The sequence below is a fragment of the Cricetulus griseus genome, chromosome 2 (assembly GCF_003668045.3).
Source record: "Cricetulus griseus strain 17A/GY chromosome 2, alternate assembly CriGri-PICRH-1.0, whole genome shotgun sequence".
In the NCBI taxonomy this organism is placed as follows: domain Eukaryota; kingdom Metazoa; phylum Chordata; class Mammalia; order Rodentia; family Cricetidae; genus Cricetulus; species Cricetulus griseus.
In genome coordinates this window covers 257,262,561-257,283,090 of record NC_048595.1, presented here as the reverse complement: position 1 = coordinate 257,283,090, position 20,530 = coordinate 257,262,561, and the positions used below count along the sequence as shown (strand labels likewise).

Genomic DNA, 20,530 nt, shown 5'->3' with positions numbered 1-20,530 from the left:
TTGTTTACTCCTCAATTAAATTCTTTTTATTTTTTTTAAAGTGGTAGTTTCATGACTGGCATTTTTTTCTTTAATTTTTTTTCCACTTTACATACCAACTCCAGTTTCCCCTCCCTTCACTTCTCCTGCCCTCTACCTCCCCCATTCCACCCCATCCCCATCCACTCCTCAGAGTAGGCAAGGCTCCCTAACCCTTGGGGAGTCAACAAAGTCTATAGGGAGACACCCTAGCCCCGCCCTGGGACAGGTACCAGGTGGACCCAGAACTTGTCCATAAGGGCGTGGTGTAGGAAAGCGAAGGTGACGTAAGGGAAGCTTCTTAAGACCGCTGGTGGAGACCTGACCCCCTTTTTCTGGCTGCGCTTGCTGGGTTCCTGTAACCTCGCTAGGACCTGGGCGGGTTCACCCCTTCCTTAGGCAACCTGGTGGCTCCCCGCTCCTGGGAGGTCACCATATTGATGCCGAACTTAGTGCAGACACCCGATCCGCATAGAGCACTACAGCCCAGAACTCCTGGACACAAGCGATCCTCCTGTCTCAGCCTCCCAAGTAACTGGGACTACAGGCGTTCGCCTCGCGCCCGGCAGCGAGGTTACAGGAACCCCAGCAAGCGCAGCCAGAAAAAGGGGGTCGGGTCTCCACGAGCGGTCTTAAGAAGCTTCCCTTACGTCACCTTCGCTTTCCTACACCACGCCCTTATGGACAAGTCCCTGGTCCACCTGGTCCCTATAAAAGTCTGGCACACCAAATTGAGGCAGGAACAAGTCCCTCCCCTCTGCATCAAGGTTGAGCAATGTATCCCACCATAGGAAAGGAGCTCCAAAAAGCGAGTCCATGCACTCAGGATAAGTCCTGGTCGCACTGCCAGGGACCTCCCAAAAAGATCAAGCCATATAATTGTCACCACATTCAGAGGGCCTAGTTTTGTCCCGTGCAGGTTCCCCTCTGACAGTCCAGATTCTGTGAGCTCCCACTAGCTCGGTTCAGCTGTCTCTGGTTTTTCCCATCATGATCTTGACCCCCCCACAGTTGCTCATACGATCCCTCCTCCCTCTCTTCAACTTGAACTGCTGGAGCTCAGTTTAATGTCTGGGTGTGGATCACTGTGTTGCTTCTGTCAGTTATAGGATGTAGGTAATATGATGACAATTAGGGTAGTCACTAATCTGATTATAGGAGAAGGTCAGTTCAGGCAGCCTCTCCACCATTGCTAGGAATCTTAACTGGGGTTATCCTTGGGGAATGCCTGGGAATTTCCCTAGCACCAGGTTTCTCCCTAACCCCATAATACTCCCTCTATCACGCTATCTCTTTCATTGCTTCTCCCTCTCCAACCCTCCCCCACTATCCCATCTCAATCCCTCATATTCTCATCCCCCATCCCCTCCCTTTTACCCCCCTCCCAGATTACCCAAGAGATCTTAACTATTTCCCCTCCCTGGGGCCCTCCATGCATGTCACTCATGACTGGCATTTTAAAACAATATAGCAATAACATTTTGCTTAAGAAATGTTGTGGGCTTTGAAACTATATAGACAAACAAAAATAAGAAAAGAAAATGCTATCTTCAGCTATTATTCACTTTGCCTTATGCTTCCCTAGGCCTTAGATGCAAGTGGTGCTGAGGGAGAACACAGGGAATGGAAGGTTAACTGCACATGTAATTCTAATGGCTTCCATGGGGTCGTCATCCATGATGAGGTAGAACTTTGTAGGGATGCAGCTCTTTGGAGGTCACCCACACTCCTCTGAGTAACCCCCTCACACAAGGTGGGTAAGCACAATAACTCATTGGTGGAATTCCTCCTTTGCTCTGCCATCTGGGTGAGGCACTGTTGTGTTTGCTCATGGAATTTTGAATTAGGAATTACTGGTCTTCATTAATTTCATTTCTTCAAATGAGTCCAAGTTTACTCTTCCCTTCCTCTATTTTTTTAAGTGAGATGCTTACCTCATCTATTATAAATGTTGGCCCTTTTAAAAATAAATCATTTTAAGGCTGCAGATATTCTCTGAGCACTTGTATCCACAAGTTTGACAAATACTTTTCTAAGTACTTTCATTCTCCATACTTTCTGAATCTTTTTCTGAACTTTTCTAGAAACTGCGAGTTATTAAAATTCTGGGTTTTGAGAATCTGTCTTTGAAAACAATGCCTAATATTAGGTTTTCTTCACAGTTCTCTTTGCTGAGGGGCCCAAAGAGCATGGCAGCAACATCCTGGCAAAGGGCCTCCAGTCATACTATAACATAAATTCTAATGGGTGAAGGAAAGAAGAAAGATTGCCCAGAGATCACAGGACTTTAGGGATGCTACAATGGTAAGCTCTGTCCTTTGTTTACCATTCTACATATTCAAGTCCATTTATAAAAAGTCTGTACTCAAAAAAAGCTAAAGGCCATGAACTATAAAATGTCCTTCTTCCTCTTAGTAGATACTAAGATCTGTGATGACCTTCCAGCAGCATGTTTATTTACATACTTTATTCCAGATGAATACAACGTAAGAAACTACACTTTGTTTCCTTGACACTTGACACTGTCATTAATGTGTGGCAGGCTATTTATCATTTCCTGTACTGCATGGGCACAAGCAGAGATACCTCTTTCTTCCTCCCACTGACATCTATATTTTCAGAGACAGTGAGGTCAGTAGCATCTTGTCAACCATTCCCATCCTGCATTAGTAAGACCGGTGCTGGTGTGATGGCATAAGGGTGTAATTACAACTCCCAGGAAGCTGAGGCAGAAGGACAAATAGCAGCAGCAGTAGTTGTTGTTGTTGTAGGAAGAAGATGACGACGATGATGACGAAGAAGAAGAACTGAAACAGTACCTCTTTCCCGAATCCACTACAATGAGGAAAATGAGACTTTATAACTATTGCCTTTCAGCATTGAGAGAACAATGACTGCCCCCTACCAATTTTGGAATGGGGTAAAGAGTATGGAGGATCAAAGTAGAATTCTCCTATCTATCACAGTAGGATCCTTACTAACCAACTCAGAATAAACAAAATGGACCACTGACCAAACTAAGGAAGGTCCAGATTCCTAAAACAATTCACCAAGGAAGTAACAGGAGATGGCCTGGATTCAGTGGGTTCACACAGACACCTGGCTTCCTCTCAGGCAATTCAATCAGTGAAAACCGGATCATTCTCAACATCCCAAATTGTGGTGCCATAATTGATGATGCAAAAACCACATCTCTCATCCTAAAGGGTGAGAGTCATTTTGAGTGACTATGACCTTGGAACACAGACTTAAGTTACCCCAAACTCCATGTTACAATGTGGAAGCAGTTTCATGAAGTTTTTGTCTGTTTATGAACAAAGGAAGTCATAAATCAAGGTAGGTTTAAAATCCATTGGTGGGTACATCAGAAAGGCAGGTACAACAATACGTAGGGAGTTACTATATTCATCTAAGGTGCTATCTGATGGCATTTGGCAGAAGTTTGTGGTCTGCTAAGCTAATAGATCCCAAAAAGACTTTTACCCATTGTCACAAGGTGTTAGTTGCCACACAGTGTGGCAAGGGATGACTGTTCTAGAAGGACAGAACTTGGCCCAAGATAAGGAAATTAGCATCTGAACTTGTAACATCCCAATCTTTCCAGGATCCTGAAATTCTAACCTGTCAACCAGTCTCTGTAGTCACAGATCCTTTTCAGGAGTTTTCATACACATATAGATGCAGTTTCCTTTCAGAAGTTTTTGTTCACAGAAGGTTGGCTCAGTGAGATACTTATGCACTCTAAGTCTGCATTTGGGGTTCTCCTGGTGTCTGAAACAGTGTATATCTCCGTGTCCTGGTCAGCTAACCTACAAGGTTATCTTGGTGCTCTCAACACTCCCACCCATGTCTTTATCTGTCTCTCACAATGTGGGAGATACACAGAGAATAATCGTCTTTCCATTAGTTCAGAGTCATACTTCACATCATTCCTGGATCAAGCTGTCACATACAGGCTATAAAAGACCCTCTGGCACCTGGTCTATGCTTTAAGCAGAGGATTTGCAGGTCCCGGGTTTCTAAAACAAAATCCAAACCGAAAGGGTGGGGTTTGGATTGATTGAGCTAGGAAGAAGGACAGAGACTTCACCAAATCACAAAGCTAGAGTTTTCGTCTTAGTCTCCTCCCTAGAATCCTAGCAACAGGGCTGCTTGATTTTTTTTCCCCCATAGAGAAGGCCAGCCTGGGGTTGCTATGGAGATAGGACGCTGCAACCTGAACTGCTTGTAGGGCCCAGAAATTGATCGCTTAGGAGATCTCAGTTTTAAAGCTCCGTATTGCTTCCTTCCATAACTTAACTCTTTTAGCCATAGCCTTTTTATTTCTTGACTCCTATGGAAAACTCTACTCCTCTGAATCAAGAAAAAGAAACTCAAGAGCCAAAGGAAGCAGAGGAACTATGGGAAGGAGCAGCAGCAGCTTCTCCCCAGGATCCTGGTTTCCTGGCACCTGAGTGCCTGGAAGAGGAGCCAAGATCAGACACTGAACCCCATCGCAGAATGAGCCCCTCTTGGGGCCGCCAGTCTAGAGCCAGCCTGTCTCTGGAAGACCTCACCGGACCATTAGTGTCATCCTCTCCTCCTCTGCTTCCTTCAGTGTTTCCTTCCACTCCTCCCCTTATTGCATCTCTGCAGGACCGTGTGGCTTCATCACCGGCAGAGAGGGTCCCTGGTGGGATTTCTGACTCTGCGACACCTCATTCTGATGCCTGGGATTCAGCTTCTGCTGCAAGACAAATAACTTCTCACTACATGAGCCAATCAGAGGAAAGCGCCTTCCCCCAGTCTCAGCCACTGCAGTTTGACCTGCGTGGGCCAGGGGATGCCAGCCCTGACAAGCCCAAGGTCAAAGGGCTGAGATTCGACCTTTTACAGGAGGAAGACTCAAACAGTAACTGTGATCCAGATCAGCCTGAGTTTGGGGCCAATGAAGCCGCCCCCAGTATGCTTGAAGTGGCCATTCAGAATGCAAAGGCGTACCTACTGAGTACAAGCAGCCAGTCTGGTTTAAACCTGTAAGTATCTCCGGGGGTGGGGGTGGGGGGTAGAGGAAAGGACAGTTTGACAAAGCAGGGCAGGGACAGAGTGAGAGGAGTGTCTCTGTGAAAAATGTGTTGGAGACGAAAGAAGATAGAATCGGAAAGGCTTTCATTTGGAAAAAGTTATGAATGTGGTGGCATAGGCCTTCAATCTCAGGACCTGGGAGGGGAGGCAGAGGCATACGGATCTCTGTTTTAGGCCAGAAACTTCTCTGGTCTACAAAGAAAGTGGGACCCTATCTCAAAAACAAACAAACAAACAAACAAACAAAGGAGAGGAAATACAAAGAAAGTGAATTACTGAGATAACTGTACCAAACACTTAAGTCCAGGCCACTGATGATGATTATTTTAGGTCTTGAAGAACCTAGTCACACAGTTCAGGTATTTTTTGTTTGTTTTGGGTCTTGTTGCTGTTTTGTTTATTTATTCTTGACTTGGAAGGAATTATAAAGTCATGAAATCCAAGCATCTACCCAGGTTGCCTGTAAAATATAATTGCCTACATTGACAGAGTCCACTCTTGTAACTTGACTTTATGTTCAGTGCCAGGCCAATGCTTGGGTGACCACCCATCCTGGTTTTCTTAGGAATGTCCTACCATGTGAGCACTGAAAGTTGTACGTCCTGTAATCTACAGGAAACCAGAAAACCTGGCTACTTTAAAAACATTCTAGTCTCTCTTTAAACATGTGATAACCAACTACCTGGGAATGTTCTCCACATGTCATGGCAGCTTTAGTGTGAGAACTCACAACAGTGTGGGTTTCTAGACATTTTTGCTTCGAGGATTACATAACCATAGATGAATTTTGTGGCTAGAAGCAATGTTCAAAAACATCAAATGGGGACTGAAGAGATGGTTGGTGGCAGAGAGTACTGGCTAATTTAGAAAACCCAGGTTCAATTCCTAATTCACACCTGTCTATAAGTCCAATTTCACGGGTTCTGAAGCCCTCTTCTGACATTCCTGGCATCAGACACACACTGGTTGCACAGACTTACGTGCAAGCAAACACCCATCCATGTTTTTTTTTTTTTAAATGTTAATAAATTCTTTTAAAAAAAACATCAAATCAAGTCATTCTTTTTTTTAATATGAAGGACCTGACTCAGAAACTCTTGGAGAACTAAATTTGCTTGGTTCTCATTACTCATTGTTTCTTTCCTCATTACTCTTCTCCAGTCACAAGAAATAGTTCCCATTGTCCCTCTGCTGAGAAGGCTCTGTCCCTTAGTCTTTGCTTAGTTAGCTCCTGACCCTTCAGAACTCAGCTGACATGGAACTCTCTTGCAGTAGTGTGTTCTTTCGTTTCATGGCACTTTGTGAAATTTATAATTTTATAAATGCTTATGAACTTAAATTTTGATACCTGGCCCTCCCACTAGGGATGTTCAGCCTCCAAAATATGAGTAAATAACAGCAAGAACTAGAGGCTCCATCTTCCAAATATAATGTGTGTGCATGTGAATACTGGAAAACCAACTCAAGTCCTCTCAAAGAGCAGGAAGTGTGTTTAACCACTTCATTCCAGCGCATAACAAATATTTTATTTTTAATTGTGTATCTATATGTGGGAATGTGGGTGCCCTTGGAGGCCACAGGGATTGGATCCCATGGAGTTGGTGTTTAATTTCCACATTTCTTATTTAGCTGACACTCAGTGTTTACTGACAAAACAGAAGGCAATGCAGAAGATTCTGATGAAATTGGAAACAGATTCTCAGGAGGCATAGGCTAGAGACCTTGCCTCTGTTTCCTCATCCATCCATCCATCCATCTTTATTCTGTAAATCAGCAATGTGCTAGGAGATAAGTATATAGTAGTGTGCAAATCCCATGCAGTCCCTTGAAAACTACAGACTGTGAATTACGAATAAAGTATGATTAATTAATGGCAGGGTAAATGAAGCTTTGCTAATTTAATTGTGAAATACAATAAAACAAAATGTTATAATCAACACTCCAGAGGAAGGCCACACATCTAAAAGTATCTGGGTAGCATGAATTGGCCTTGATGGGATAAACAAAAAAGGACACAAAGTTGGGTGGGTGAATCTGGATCTGGGAAGAATTGGGAAAGGGAAGGTAAATATGGTCAAAACACATAAAGCTCTCCAAGAACTAACAAAAATATGTAAGACCCCCGGAAAGCTCAGGCCTCCAGGATCTCAGCCCAGGACCGCGGCCACCCCAATCACCATGGGGAGTCAAAAGCTTTATTATAGTTGTTTAACCAGCTAACCCCATGTTAGCTGGGGCCTTCCATCCATCCACTCACCATGGCAGATAGCTAGGAAAGACAGCTCTAACCGGCTGCATAGAGATCTTATAGGACAGCGTAAGGGAAGGGTCTAGGGGTAAGCACAGGCTCAGGATAGGTGTGCCTCCAGGCTTGGAGGGCCTGCCCTGTGTTGATTGGTCAACTGTTTGTTATGGCCCATAGGCCCTCTCAGGGTGGTTGCTATGTTCTGCGCGTCATTGCTGTGCACTTGTCCGTAAAGCACACCCAGAGCCGTAAAACATAGCACCACCAGCTAACTTCTGATTGGTTCCTTGCCATGAGGCAGGCATCTAACCTCTTAGTGACTAAGGCAAGGTCAGACAAGCACATGTTCGGCTGTTATGGCTGCCAAAATGGGGAGCTGGTCCCTTCAAATAGTTTAAAACAAAAGAAAAAAGCAAATAAGTTGGTGATTTGTCTTTAACTGTATGTGGGTAGATGACAATATGAAATGCTTTCTTTGGGAGCCTAAAAACATTGAAGATAATTGTTTCTTTTAAAATATGATGTAGGGGCTGGAGAGAGGACTCAATGGTTAAGAGCAATGGTTGAATATGCTTCCTTTTTCCATTTTATATTTTTAGCTTCTTTGTCAAAAATTAGGAACATAACTCTTAAGGAATTAATAGGATTTGGATATCAGATTCTATTATATTGGTGAGGGCAAGGCTGGGGAACAGAAAATAATTAAGGCAAAAGTGAAAGTGCTCATCACTGTTAGAATATAGCTAAGAGATTTCAATTTCAGAAATGAAATATGAAAATAGCTGATGTGTATCATATATCTTGCTGTTATGTCTTCCTCTACTAACTTAAATATCCACATCATATTAGAGGATTTACTAAAGAAAATTATAGAATAGGTTCTATATGGAGTGGTAGAAGTTATCTTCTCTTCAAAACTCTTCAGATTTCAAATTTTTAACTTCTCTAAAATCCAACTGAATTTACATGAAAAAAAATTTTAAGTGTTCATGATGTATATTGTATCTGGATTTTTTCTCTGTTTGAGTAGATATGATCATCTTTCCAATGTGTTGACCAAGATATTAGATGAGCGTCCTGCAGATGCTGTTGACATCATTGAAAATATAAGCAAAGATGTGAAAATGGCAAATTTTAATAAAAAATTAGATACACTCCACAATGAAAATGAGATGCTTCCGGCATATGAAATAGCAGAGAAGCAAAAGGCTCTTTTTCTCCAGGGACAGGTGGAAGCCACTGATCCAGAACTGGAGGAGGAAATTGTAAGTGATCGCCAACTATCTCAACACCGTTAATGAACACTGGAATCTCAGGGAAGGGTGGGATATCATCTTATAACTCTGAATATAGTAGTAAGTGAATACCACATAGAGTGATGGTACTGATGAGCCCTGGGATCTCAGGGATGAAGAGGTTTGCTTACTCATGCCAACTGCTTCTATAGCAGTTGTAAATAGTATTTGAATCAGATTTTTCTTACATTCCTTCAAAACTTTTCTAATCAATGCATTTCACCATGATCATATGGTGACTTCTATGTCAGTAACTGGTATGAAATTTTTCATCATTTTATAGGACCTTTGTCATACATGATGTCTGTCACTTTCTAGAACGTCACTATTTGGTACATAATTAAATATGGCATCCAGTCTTAGTGGATGGATCCAGTCTTAGTCACTGGATAGATATGATCATTGCTGTGTTATGTTCTGTTGCTGTGAAGAGACACCATGAACAAGGCAACTCATAAAAGAAAGCCATTTGCCGGGCGTTGGTGGTGCACACCTTTAATCCCAACACACAGGAGGCAGAGGCAGGCAGATCTCTGTGAGTTCAAGGCCAGCCTGGTCTCCAGAAAGGCTCCAAAGCTACACAGAGAAACCCTGTCTCAAAAAACCAAAAAAAAAAAAGGAAAAAAAAAGCCATTTAGTTGGGGTCTTGCCTACAATTTCAGAGGTTTAGTCCAATATCATCATGGCAGAAACTAAGGCAGCACACATGGTGTTAGAGCAGTAGATTAGAGCTACAGCCTGATCCACAGGCTAAGAGAGAGCCTAGATCTAGCATGGACCTTTGAAATCTCAAAGCTCACTTTTGGTGACATGTCGTTACCCATATGTCTCAGCCCCAAGCCACTGTAGCCATGAGGTTCGGCCTGAGTGGAGGAGTGTAGACTTGGAGACTCCTAGCCACCCAATCGAGAAAAAGACCAAACACAGGCATCTTGTCATCTTTAGAGAGCTCTCAGTTCCATGTTGTAAAACTAGAGTCTCTCCTTTATTCAGCATCTTCCTGGCTGTTTCTTAACTGTGCTTCCCTGACCCTGAGACCATTTCTTTCTCTTCCCATCTGCCAGAGACCTCCTAACTCACTGTCCTCCCTTGTTCCTTACACACCTAGCCCTCTGCCCTGATAGAGGACTATTCAAATGCTTAGTCCTGTAGAGAAGCAAACTAGGGGACATTCCCCACTGAGGCCATGCTATTCAATAGCAGGTTAGCTCACATCTGCAATACAATTGTAGGCAGGAGCTCCTGTTTACTGAAACCGGAGGTTTGGACCTTGAGACCTTCCATAATGGAATTTCCTGGCTCCCATCAGTGACACACTTCCTCTGACAAAGTCACACCTACTCTAATAAGACCACATCTCCTAACCTTCCTAACCCTTTCACTCCCTTGTGAATAAGCATATGGAGAACATATATGAGCCAATGGAAAACACTTTTATTCTCACCGCCATATTAAGTATTCAGTGAATACTTAGTAAGCAGCTATAAAGCCGTTATCTGTCCCAGGACATTTCAACAAGAAATATGAAGAAATCATTCTCTCTGATACTGAAGGGACCAGCTTCCCTTTTGGCAGCCATAAAGACCGAACACGTGCTCTATGACCTTGTCTTAGTCACTAGAAAGTCAGATGCCTGCCTCGTGACAAGGAACCAATCAGAAGTTAGCTGGTGGTGCTATGCATTACGACCCTGGGTGTGCTTTACGGACAAGCGCACAGCAATGACACACAAAGCATAGCAACCACCCTGGGAGGGCCTATGGGCCATAACAAACAGTTGACCAATCAACACAGGGCAAACCTTCCAAGCCTGGAGGCACGCCAATCCTGAGCCTGTGCATACCCCTAAACACTCCCCTTATGCTGCCCTATAAAGATCTGTATGCAGCGGCTTCGAACTGTCTTTGCTAGCCATCCGCCATGGTGAGTGGGTCAAAGACCCGAGCTAACATGGGGTTAGCTCGTTAAACTACAATAAAGCCTCATGCAATTTGCATCAAGCTTTCGCCTCCATTCTGTGATTGGGGTGGCCGAGGTCCTGGGCTAAGATTCTGGAAGCCTGGGCTTTTTGAGGGTCTTACAATACCAAGAAACTTAGTCCTGAAAAATATAAGAAAATCTAAGCCCTGTAAAATGTGAAAATATGAGACACTAGAGAAGGTAGTGTTGTGAAATGAGGTGCAAAAGACTATGTGTTTGTGGTGATGGCTCCATGAGCAAATGTGCTGCAGTGATACAGCCTTATTTAAAAGCAAACTCAGGCTGGGCATCGAAGAGAATGCTTTTAATCCTAGCACTTGGCAGGGGACAGGGGCAGATAGATCTGTTGGAGTTCAAGGCTAGTCTGGTCTACTGAGTGAGCTCCAGGTCATCAATGTATTCTTAAAGAGACTCTTTCTTAAAAGAGGGGGTAGGAGGCTGGAGAGAGGGCTCAGTGGTTATGAGTACTGGCTACTCTTCCAGAGAACCTGAATTTGATTTCAAGCACCCACATGAAGGTTCACAACCATAACTCCATTCTAAGAGAATCTAACACATGCATATGGTACACAAGCAAACATGTAAGCAAAATACCAGTACACATAAAGATTAAATTAAGGTTAAAATGATTTTAAGGAAAGTACACCGAAATATTACTGAGTGTTTAGTAGGCTATGTCATCTAGGCTTGAAGAAGTTCACTCCATGATATTTGCAAAACCAATTTGCTGAATGAAATTCCTTCAAATGTGTCACCATAAAGTGATGCATGGCTATAATTAAAGCTTTAAATCAAGTTGCATATTTTCCTTTAAATTAAGTTCATACCTTAAAAGCACTTCTATTGTCACTTCTTATGTGTGCTTTTTTTTTTAATGTTAAGCATCATTTGCCTTGATATTTTACATAGTTTAACCATGGTTCAAAGTACAACTGATTACCTTAGAAATTCTTGATAGTCAAGTTAGTGAAAATGTTTGGAGAAAGAATTGGTAACAGAAGGCAAGAACTATATAGTATGGAGTAAAATCTGGTGCCTCACAAAAATTTGAACTTCAAATATTTCAAAATAACATCCTATATAATTTTTCCTTGGTGTCTATATACTTAACAATTCTGGCCTTCCATGTTCTATTAACAGCACCCATTTAAAACATATTTCAAATAAACTATTTTTAAAATAGAATCCTGCAGGGAAAGGCAAGAGAGGCAAGGCCTTGGCTGTACCCACACTGCCTTGGTGCAGCAGCCTTTGTGGAGAAATGCAGCCTGTTGCAAAGGGACCCAGAGTCGTTGAATGGAAGAAACCTGTGATAGGAGTAAGGAGCTAATACCAGGCTGCTTCACAGAGTGGCATCAAGTATGGTTCAGATACAACCATGAGGACTCTGGGAACATTCAGTATGTGGGGACAAAGCAGATGACAGACATTCTCGGGGATACCTTCATAAAGAAATGTCAGTATTAAATATAGGAATGGGGCTTCCAGCTGTCTAAGGCAGCTTCACTTAGGTCAGGTTCTACATCTCGATATAGGAGGTAGTGAGAAGACACACAGCTGTTTTGGGTCTGGAGCTTAACCGCTCTTGACCAAGCATCTTCCTATAAAGGGTCAGGCCAGCAGCCATGGAATATGGGGGCTGAGTTACAGGATGAGGAGTAAAACTTCCCATTGGGATCCAGAAAGAGAGTAAAGGGTCCTGCTGTCATGCCTAAAGTCCTAGCTGGGTTCAATCCTGGAACCTACATGCTAAGGACAGTACCAAGTCCAGTAAGTTGTCCTTTGACCTCCACAGCTGTGCTCCTAACCCCATGGCATTGTAGATAAGTGAGCAGGGCCAAGAGCAGGGCAAGTGACACTCTACATGCCAGGGAAAGAATTTTACACTCTTTTGTCGCTGGTGAGGATTTTAAAAGGTATTGTATTAGCCAGGACAGGTGGCTTTTGATCCAGCACTTGGAGGCAAAGGCAGACAGATCTTTGTGAGTTCCAGGCCAGCCTGGACTACAGAGTGAGTTCCAGGTCAGCCAGTTATACACACTAAGACCGGTCTCAACCAAAACCAACCAAACAAGCAAACAAACAAAAGACCCAAAATGTCTTTATATTTATCTTGACACCACAATGGAAAAATATAAATAATAGCAAGTCATTTGTAGGAATGATAAGTGCTCTTAGCTGTTCTATTTATCCTGTGAGTCAAGACTGTCTGGAAAGGACCCCACTTCAGTTAAGGTTTCTTTGTACTTCCCTTTGGGCTCGCAAATGCTATTCTATTATCCATTTAGCACCCTATGTTTATTTCCCTATATTTCTTTTATGGAATTATATTTATCTTCATTATTTCAAGTGTTGTTATTTACTATCTATCCTGTCAAGTACTACATTTGTATTCTAAAGTGTAGATAATGCCAAGCACTTCAAAAAGTTTTACTTTTGGATCCTTTCCATTATTTTACATATGCTACTATACAAATTGTTATATACCCAACTTACATGTAAAATCATTAATTTAATACATATTTGAAATGACAACATAAATGTATATAAATATGTGTCTGTAAGGTAAACTATATCTTATTTTAGCATTACTCACTTATTTTGAATGAAAAATAATGTTGAATTTTTTTCAAATAGAGCCTTCCTATATATATAGCCCTCACTATACAGGCTAGGTTGACTTCAAACTCAAACAGATCTACCTGCCTCTGCCTTCCAAGTACTGGGATTAAAGGTGTGAACCCCTTTGCCTGGGTTGAACTTTTGTCATTAGTAATTATTAAGTTTTTAACTAAGAGTCATATAAGACAAAATAATTATCATATCAATGAGTATGGTACACAATCGATGTAAGAAACTTTACATGTGAGGGAGAACTAAAGTTTAGGGATTAACACATTTTGGTGCATGTCTTCAAACACAAAGAGCAGAGGAGAAAGTAGAGGTAGTATCAAGCCAACAAAAAAGAGGCAAATATTCCTCTTACGAATCAACTTTTAATCATGGTCATTTGTTTTCCTAGGCAGAAAGCTCTCTGCCCAATGTGATGGAATCAGCTTATTATTTTGAACAAGCTGGAGTTGGTTTGGGGACAGATGAGACTTACCGGGTGTTTCTTGCCCTCAAACAACTGACTGACACCCACCCAATCCAAAGATGCCGCTTCTGGGGCAAGATCTTGGGTCTGGAAATGAATTACATTGTTGCTGAAGTGGAATTTCGTGCTGGTGAAGATGAGGAGGAGGTGGAAGAGGAAGGGGTAGCAGAAGAGAGGGACGCTGGAGAGAGTGAAGCTGGTGAAGGCGAAGAGGATGAATTGCCCAAGTCCGAGTATAAGGCCCCGCAGGCTATCCCTAAGGAGGAAAATAGAACAGGTACCAACAAGTATGTCTATTTCGTTTGCAATGAACCTGGAAGGCCGTGGATGAAGTTACCTTCAGTTACACCTGCACAAATTGTTACTGCAAGAAAAATCAAGAAATTTTTCACTGGGCGACTAGATGCGGCCATCATAAGCTACCCACCCTTCCCAGGAAATGAAAGCAATTACTTAAGAGCACAAATTGCCCGAATTTCAGCAGGGACCCACGTCAGTCCTCTAGGGTTTTATCAGTTTGGGGAAGAGGAAGGAGAAGAAGAAGAGATGGAAGGTGGTCGAGACAGCTATGAGGAAAACCCCGATTTTGAAGGCATCCAAGTGACTGATCTGGTGGAATCTCTATCCAATTGGGTCCATCATGTACAGTACATTCTTCCTCAGGTAGGGGAATATTCAGGTAGCCCATAGATTTAGATTTACAGGTGTTCTCTAATGATCTGTTACAGTTTAGATATTGATGTGTATTAATCTGTCAACATTTCTTTTATTCTACATGAAGCTTTTATGTCAAGAACACTAAAAGATTACTACAGAAATGAAAATTAGTTTTGCACAGTGGTTATATAGAGGCCCTGTGCCAGATACACTAAATGTAATCAATTATGTCTGTAAGTACATATGATTCCATCCTCACTACAACCCCATGAAGGTTCCAAGATTACTTCATTTTACAATGAGGGGTTGAGGCAGACAGGGTGGGAGAAATGGTAAAGCAACCTTAGCTAATTTATTATTGAGTGAGGCATGGGGCATGAGACAAAAGATCCAGAGCCCTTCCCCTGAAACACCTGCTACACTCTTCCATCACAGGTAGAAAATCGTCACTTCCGTATAGATTAGAGGTGCTCCTGAGTACTCTAGATAAGGTTATTACCTGAGCAATTAAGACCCCAGTCTTATCACATTTATAATTTTATTATTATTAATAATTAGCATTGGAAGTGTATACAAAAGGAGGCTATACAATGGGGGCTAAATATATTATATACTTGTATGTAAACATCACATTACTTTGTTCAGTTACTATATGCCAATAAAAATAAATACTAAAAAAAGTACTATGGCCAGGCAATGGTGGCACACACCTTTAATCCCAGCACTCAGGAGACAGAGGCAGGTGGATCTCTGTGAGTTTGAGGTCAGCTGTTCTACAGAGTGAGTTCCAGGGCAGTTAGGACTACACAGAGAAACCCTGTCACAAAAAAAAACAAAACCAGACAAACAAAAAGTACTGTGAAGGCCAGATATGTACCATTATAAACCATTTCACCAGGACTCTTGTGGCAATGTCTTACAGTGTCTCTATTTTAGGAATATTCTATAAATAAGTATAGGAACTGGACATAAGAGTGCTTGCTGTTCTTCCAGAAGACACAGGTTTGGTTCCAGTATCTTTCACAGGCAGTTCACAATGGCCTGCAACTCCAGCTCTAGGATATCTGATATCTTCTTCTGACTTCCATGGACTCCTGCATGTGTGACACACACACACACACACACACACACACACACACACACACACACACACACATCTTTTAAAAGGGGGGAATTATAATAATGGATTTTTACTTTTTGAGACAGAGTCTGATTATGTATTCCTGACTAGCCTAGGACTTGCTATGTAGGCCAGGCTAGCCTGGAACTCACAGAGATCTGCCTGCCTCTGCCTCCTGAATGCTGGAATTAAATGTGTGCTACCATGCCTGGCTTTAATGATTGAATTTTAAAATGTTAAATGATCTTAAAACCTTTCTGGTGATTTCTAACTTAAAATAACATATCAATAAAATCAACTAGAACATTTCAAAAGAAATGAAAAAGTGTTTTTTTAAAAATCACGATTTGTTTCATTTATATAAAGTATTGCAAATTAGTAAAATGTATTAGTGCCGTTTCCAATAAGATTCTGCCCACTTTAAAGCATGCATAGACCTTCAAGTTCTTTAACTCCAAGAAGTGGAACATTATTGAAATAGCTAGTACAGGTTTGTTATTATTCCTGAAAATGGCCCAGATGGAAATCATACTTGGTAGAAGTATACAGAATGAATAAGCTCAGTGTGGGGGCACGTGTTGGCAAGCCTAGCTCTGTGGAAACTGAGGCAGGAGGATCATAGAGAGTGACCCTGTATCAGAATAGTTGGCAATTTCTGACACAGAGAGTCTCATCCTGATAACTACCAACCAATATGAATACTCTGACATTTGTAAGGTCTCATTCATCCATTAAACCTTGCACTGTTCATCTCCAGGGTCGCTGTACTTGGTTCAATCCTATACAAAAAAATGAGGAGGAAGAAGAGGAGGAAGATGAAGACAAAGAAGAAAAGGGAGAGGAGCCTGACTACATAGAACAAGAAGTGGGTCCTCCTCTTTTGACACCAATCTCTGAAGATTTAGGTAACTTTATACAACTGCTAATGAGGACGCATGAACTATGTATTACACACATTGTGTGGTAAATATACAACCTAAAAGTGGGGCAGAGAGCTAGGTCCCATCCCTTCTCTACTTCCTGGGTTCAAGAATGCTTTTGGCTATATACTAATGTCCTTAAAAAAAAAAAAAGTGATGCACAGAGGAAACATGGACAGACTGCAACTAACTGAAAAATTTGACATCATTCTTGTCTTGCATTCCGTATACCACAAACACATGGCATAGCTACAGTAAAATGTTACATGTGGTCTAGAGTTGGCTTCTAATCTATATTTGTCTGTGTATTGTTTCTTCTTATTCTGTTTTACTTGCACTATTCCATAGTAATGAATTGCCTTTCCGTTGGTTATCAAAACTAGTCCCTTTGCACAAACTTCTTCTCCTTTAGCAAGGGCTCTGTTGTAAAAGTGTTTGTACATATTTATATGTTTGTTATATATTTACATATGGGGTGTGTGTGTGTGTGTGTGTGTGTGTGTGTGTGTGTGTGTGTGTGTGTGTACTATGTATCTCCTTAAAATTATATTGGTCTAGAACACTCTTAATTTTTATAGCAAATAAAGATTGTTGCACATTTATAAAAATCACTTCAGTTACCAGTAGATTCTTGTCTATTTTAAGCTTGTAACTTTCTCATTGGGTTCCAGATATTCAGAATATACCCTCCTGGACAACACGGCTGTCCTCAAATCTCATTCCACAGTATGCTATTGCTGTCCTTCGATCCAATCTTTGGCCTGGAGCATATGCCATTTCTAATGGCAAGTAAGTATCTTGCCACTTACAAAGCCATGTGCAACCAAACTCAATAGCTTATATTCTGTTGAGTGTAAAACCAAAGCAACCACTAGGACATAAAGCTGGGAAAGGATTTATTTACACACAGCAGGTGAGCAGAATATCGAAATCCAATTCAAACTACCTCCCTGACCAAAGGATGGAAGAATGATGAGTTTGTTCAGGGAGCCCATATAGTCATCCAAGGCTGAGTCACTCCTGTATACTGGGTTGTAAGCTGTGCATTTCCAAGCACATTCAATTTAAAATCATAATCCAGGAAGGAAGATAGATATGTTTTGAGACTTGTTTAGCTGAAGGTCATAAATAACACGGTTTGGGATTTAAATCCCAGACAGGAATGACTCTGGGTATGCTCAGTTTGCATCAGAAACTTTAGACAGAAACAAAGGACATATTGAAAGTACATGTTAACATAAGCATTTGGCTTTCAAAGTGCTAGCCTTCCATAGAGTCTGACAATTGTAATTATTTGGGCTCTGGAAATTATGTTATCACAGGAATGTTAGGTTACTATCATCTTAACTCATCTTTGGCATGTTAGTATATAGTGTATGACTTATTAAAATGACTCCTGCAATATAGTAAAAATGTAGTTCGAGCTTGAGTAATTCAGGGTTATACTTTTCATCTTAATTATTTCATTTATCTATATTGGACATGGTTTTGTCTCTCACTCATTAAGTTAGTAGAGAGTTTAAGATGCATTTGAATTAGACATTATTTTTTTTGTTGAGCATTTTGCTAGAAGTTATTTAAAATGTTTTTAGTTAATCACTTTCAAAGGAATTCCATCAAAAAGGCTGCTGTGGCTTCCTTTCTCCCTTGTTGAGAAAGAAATCAGTTCTATTTGCTTGTTTCTGTTTCTTTCCTAATTAGTGTCAGAAAGCACAACTGAGCAGGTAAGAGCCAAGCTGCCTTAGTTAGACTAGTCATTAAAGCAAGCCTCATGCTCAGAAGCTAGTTGGCCAACACAAAACAAATTCCATGTAGTGTGTGTGTTGCTTTGTTTCTAAGAAAGAAATTGAGTTGGATGGATGAGGGGATTTGGCAGAAGTTGGAAGAAAGAAAAGAATATGGTGAAATAGTATGAAAAAAATTTAAAAACCACAGTGTAAGTCAAAAGTGAAAGCCAATAGCCACTGGGGTTTAACTCCAGTGAGTATATGAGCAAAACAAATTGGACTTGTGGGTTTTTTCCATTCTTTTTGGGGTAGGGAAGTCACAAGACTTGGGGGGCAGACCAGAAAGGACTAGGAAGTGAGTGTGATGGGGTGCATAATGTGAAATTCCCAAATAATCAATAAAATTGTTATATTGGGAAAAAAACTAAGTAAAAGCTAAGCTTTTAATTACTTACCATGATAGCATGAGGAAGAGAAAGCTTTGACTTTCCTCTCACATTATTCTCTTCCAAGGATGAAATGGATTTGTAGAAATGTGGGTGCCACAAATATGTGGGTATTGTGAGCTCATCTCTTTGAGAAGGAACCTCATTAAAAAAAGCTGAGGAAGTTTTTTGGAGATGCAGGTGGGATCGTGTGGAGGGATGGGCTGTCAGGCCTGAGACAGAACACTAAGGATGAAGGCCCTTGAGTTAGGACTGCATGACCCGCCTTGGGGGTAGAGTTCTTGACTGAAACTCCCCTTAGCAAAGGGGTTTGTCAATTGGTCATGCATCATATCTGCCATGGGTTGGGGAGTCTTCCTAAGCGGAGTGAGGCCTACAAAGTAAAGTCTCTGCAATTTCCTATGATCATGCCTGAAAAAAATAACACATCAATTTTTAACTTTTTCTTGACTGAAGTCTAGATACAGGGTGCATTTTTGACAGGGTCTGGCCCAGTATTTTTATAACCAACTTGGTAGTTTAGTACAAATAATTTCCAGTAGTTAAGGAATTATTGGGAACTATTTAACTCCAGCATTTTTAATGCCTTGTTTTAAAAAGACATGGTTCCAAGATATAGTGACAATACTTTATTACTATAAACGGGTCAACTTTTCTTAAGAGACATGACTTTATTTCCTTTTTACTTCCAGGAAGTTTGAAAACTTCTACATAGGTTGGGGTCATAAATATAGTGTGGAGAATTACACACCCCCAGGCCTGCCACCAGTCTATCAAGAATATCCCAGTGGACCAGAAATTACAGAAATGGATGATCCTAGTGTGGATGAGGAACAGGCTTTCAGGACTGCACAAGAGGCCAGTGTACTTTCAGCTGACGAGAATGAAGAAACTGAAGATGAAGAAGAAGACGATGACGACTAACACAAAAGTAGCCCAGTCTTACATGGCACTAACACATACACAAATCTTTTATGGGGACTGATTTTATATACACATACACATATACTGGAAATACATATACATGTTGGAAATGATGGTTTAAAGAGTAAATCATTCTTTAAAGTTATCAAATGAGGGTGGTGTGGAGAATGGCTCAGTGGGCAAGAAAAGCTTTGCCCTTGCTGAGGACAGGAGTTCAGTTCCCAGCACTTAAGTCAGGTGGCTCAATGTCCTCTTCCACCCTCCACAGGCACTACACATGTGCATGCATGCTCACACACATAAAAATAAATCTTTAAAAATATTTTAAAAGCTACCTGTGGTGAAACACACCTTTAATCCCAGCGCTTAGAAGGTAGAGGTAGGAGTCCAAGGCCAACCTGGTCTATAGAGTTCCAGGAGAGCAAGGGCTACACAGGAAGACCATGTCTTGAAAAATCACAAACCTTTACTGCCAGTTTTTACAGAAAGTTGCCCAGTGGGTGTTCCAGAAGCTCATGTGGTCACATTACTGTTTTAATAGCTACAATTAAGTAATCCTGATTTGAAAAGATCTCAGTAATTTTTTTTTTCCTCTCTTTGACAGGGTTTCACAATGTAGCTCTTCCTGTCCTGGAACTTACTATGTAGGCCAGGATGACCTCAGACTCACAGAGATCTGCTTGCCTCTGCCTCCCAAGTGCTGGGATTACAGGTGTGAACCACGATGCTCAAATTTAATTTTTAATATGGCAAGTATTAGAAGTTATAATTCACAATGCTTCTTGGAAATGTCTAGATTTTGAGTGTCAAGGGATATGGAGTTTGAAACATGGGATAACCAGGGGCTGGAGAGATGGCTCAGTGGTTAAGAACACCTGCTGCTGTTGCAAGAGGACCTGGGTTCAATTCCCAGCATCCACATGGTAGCTTAAAACCATCAGTTCCAAGGGATCCAATGCCTTCTTGTGACCTCCATGGGTACCACACACAGACACACATACAGAGCCAATGGTGCTGTATGCAAATATTGTTGCTTG

General features: G+C 41.4%; 1 protein-coding gene across 1 annotated transcript; it reads left to right on the top strand.

Moving 5' to 3' along the window:
* The first annotated feature begins 4,353 nt into the window (after positions 1-4,353).
* On the top strand, positions 4,354-19,493 carry Rsph4a (radial spoke head component 4A). Its single transcript, XM_027402109.2, has 6 exons — positions 4,354-5,033; positions 8,358-8,592; positions 13,625-14,362; positions 16,234-16,381; positions 17,068-17,185; positions 19,262-19,493. Exons 1-6 carry the CDS (start codon positions 4,354-4,356, stop codon positions 19,491-19,493), a joined length of 2,151 nt encoding a protein of 716 aa, XP_027257910.1.
* Positions 19,494-20,530: the final 1,037 nt, after the last annotated feature.

Bases quoted from the DNA above. Each gene is read 5' to 3' on its own strand.
- Rsph4a (XM_027402109.2), top strand. From the start codon at position 4,354: ATGGAAAACTCTACTCCTCTGAATCAAGAAAAAGAAACTCAAGAGCCA. The intron at 8,593-13,624 runs GTAAGTGATCGC...TTGTTTTCCTAG, and splicing joins CAGAACTGGAGGAGGAAATT to GCAGAAAGCTCTCTGCCCAA. The intron at 14,363-16,233 runs GTAGGGGAATAT...GTTCATCTCCAG, and splicing joins TACAGTACATTCTTCCTCAG to GGTCGCTGTACTTGGTTCAA.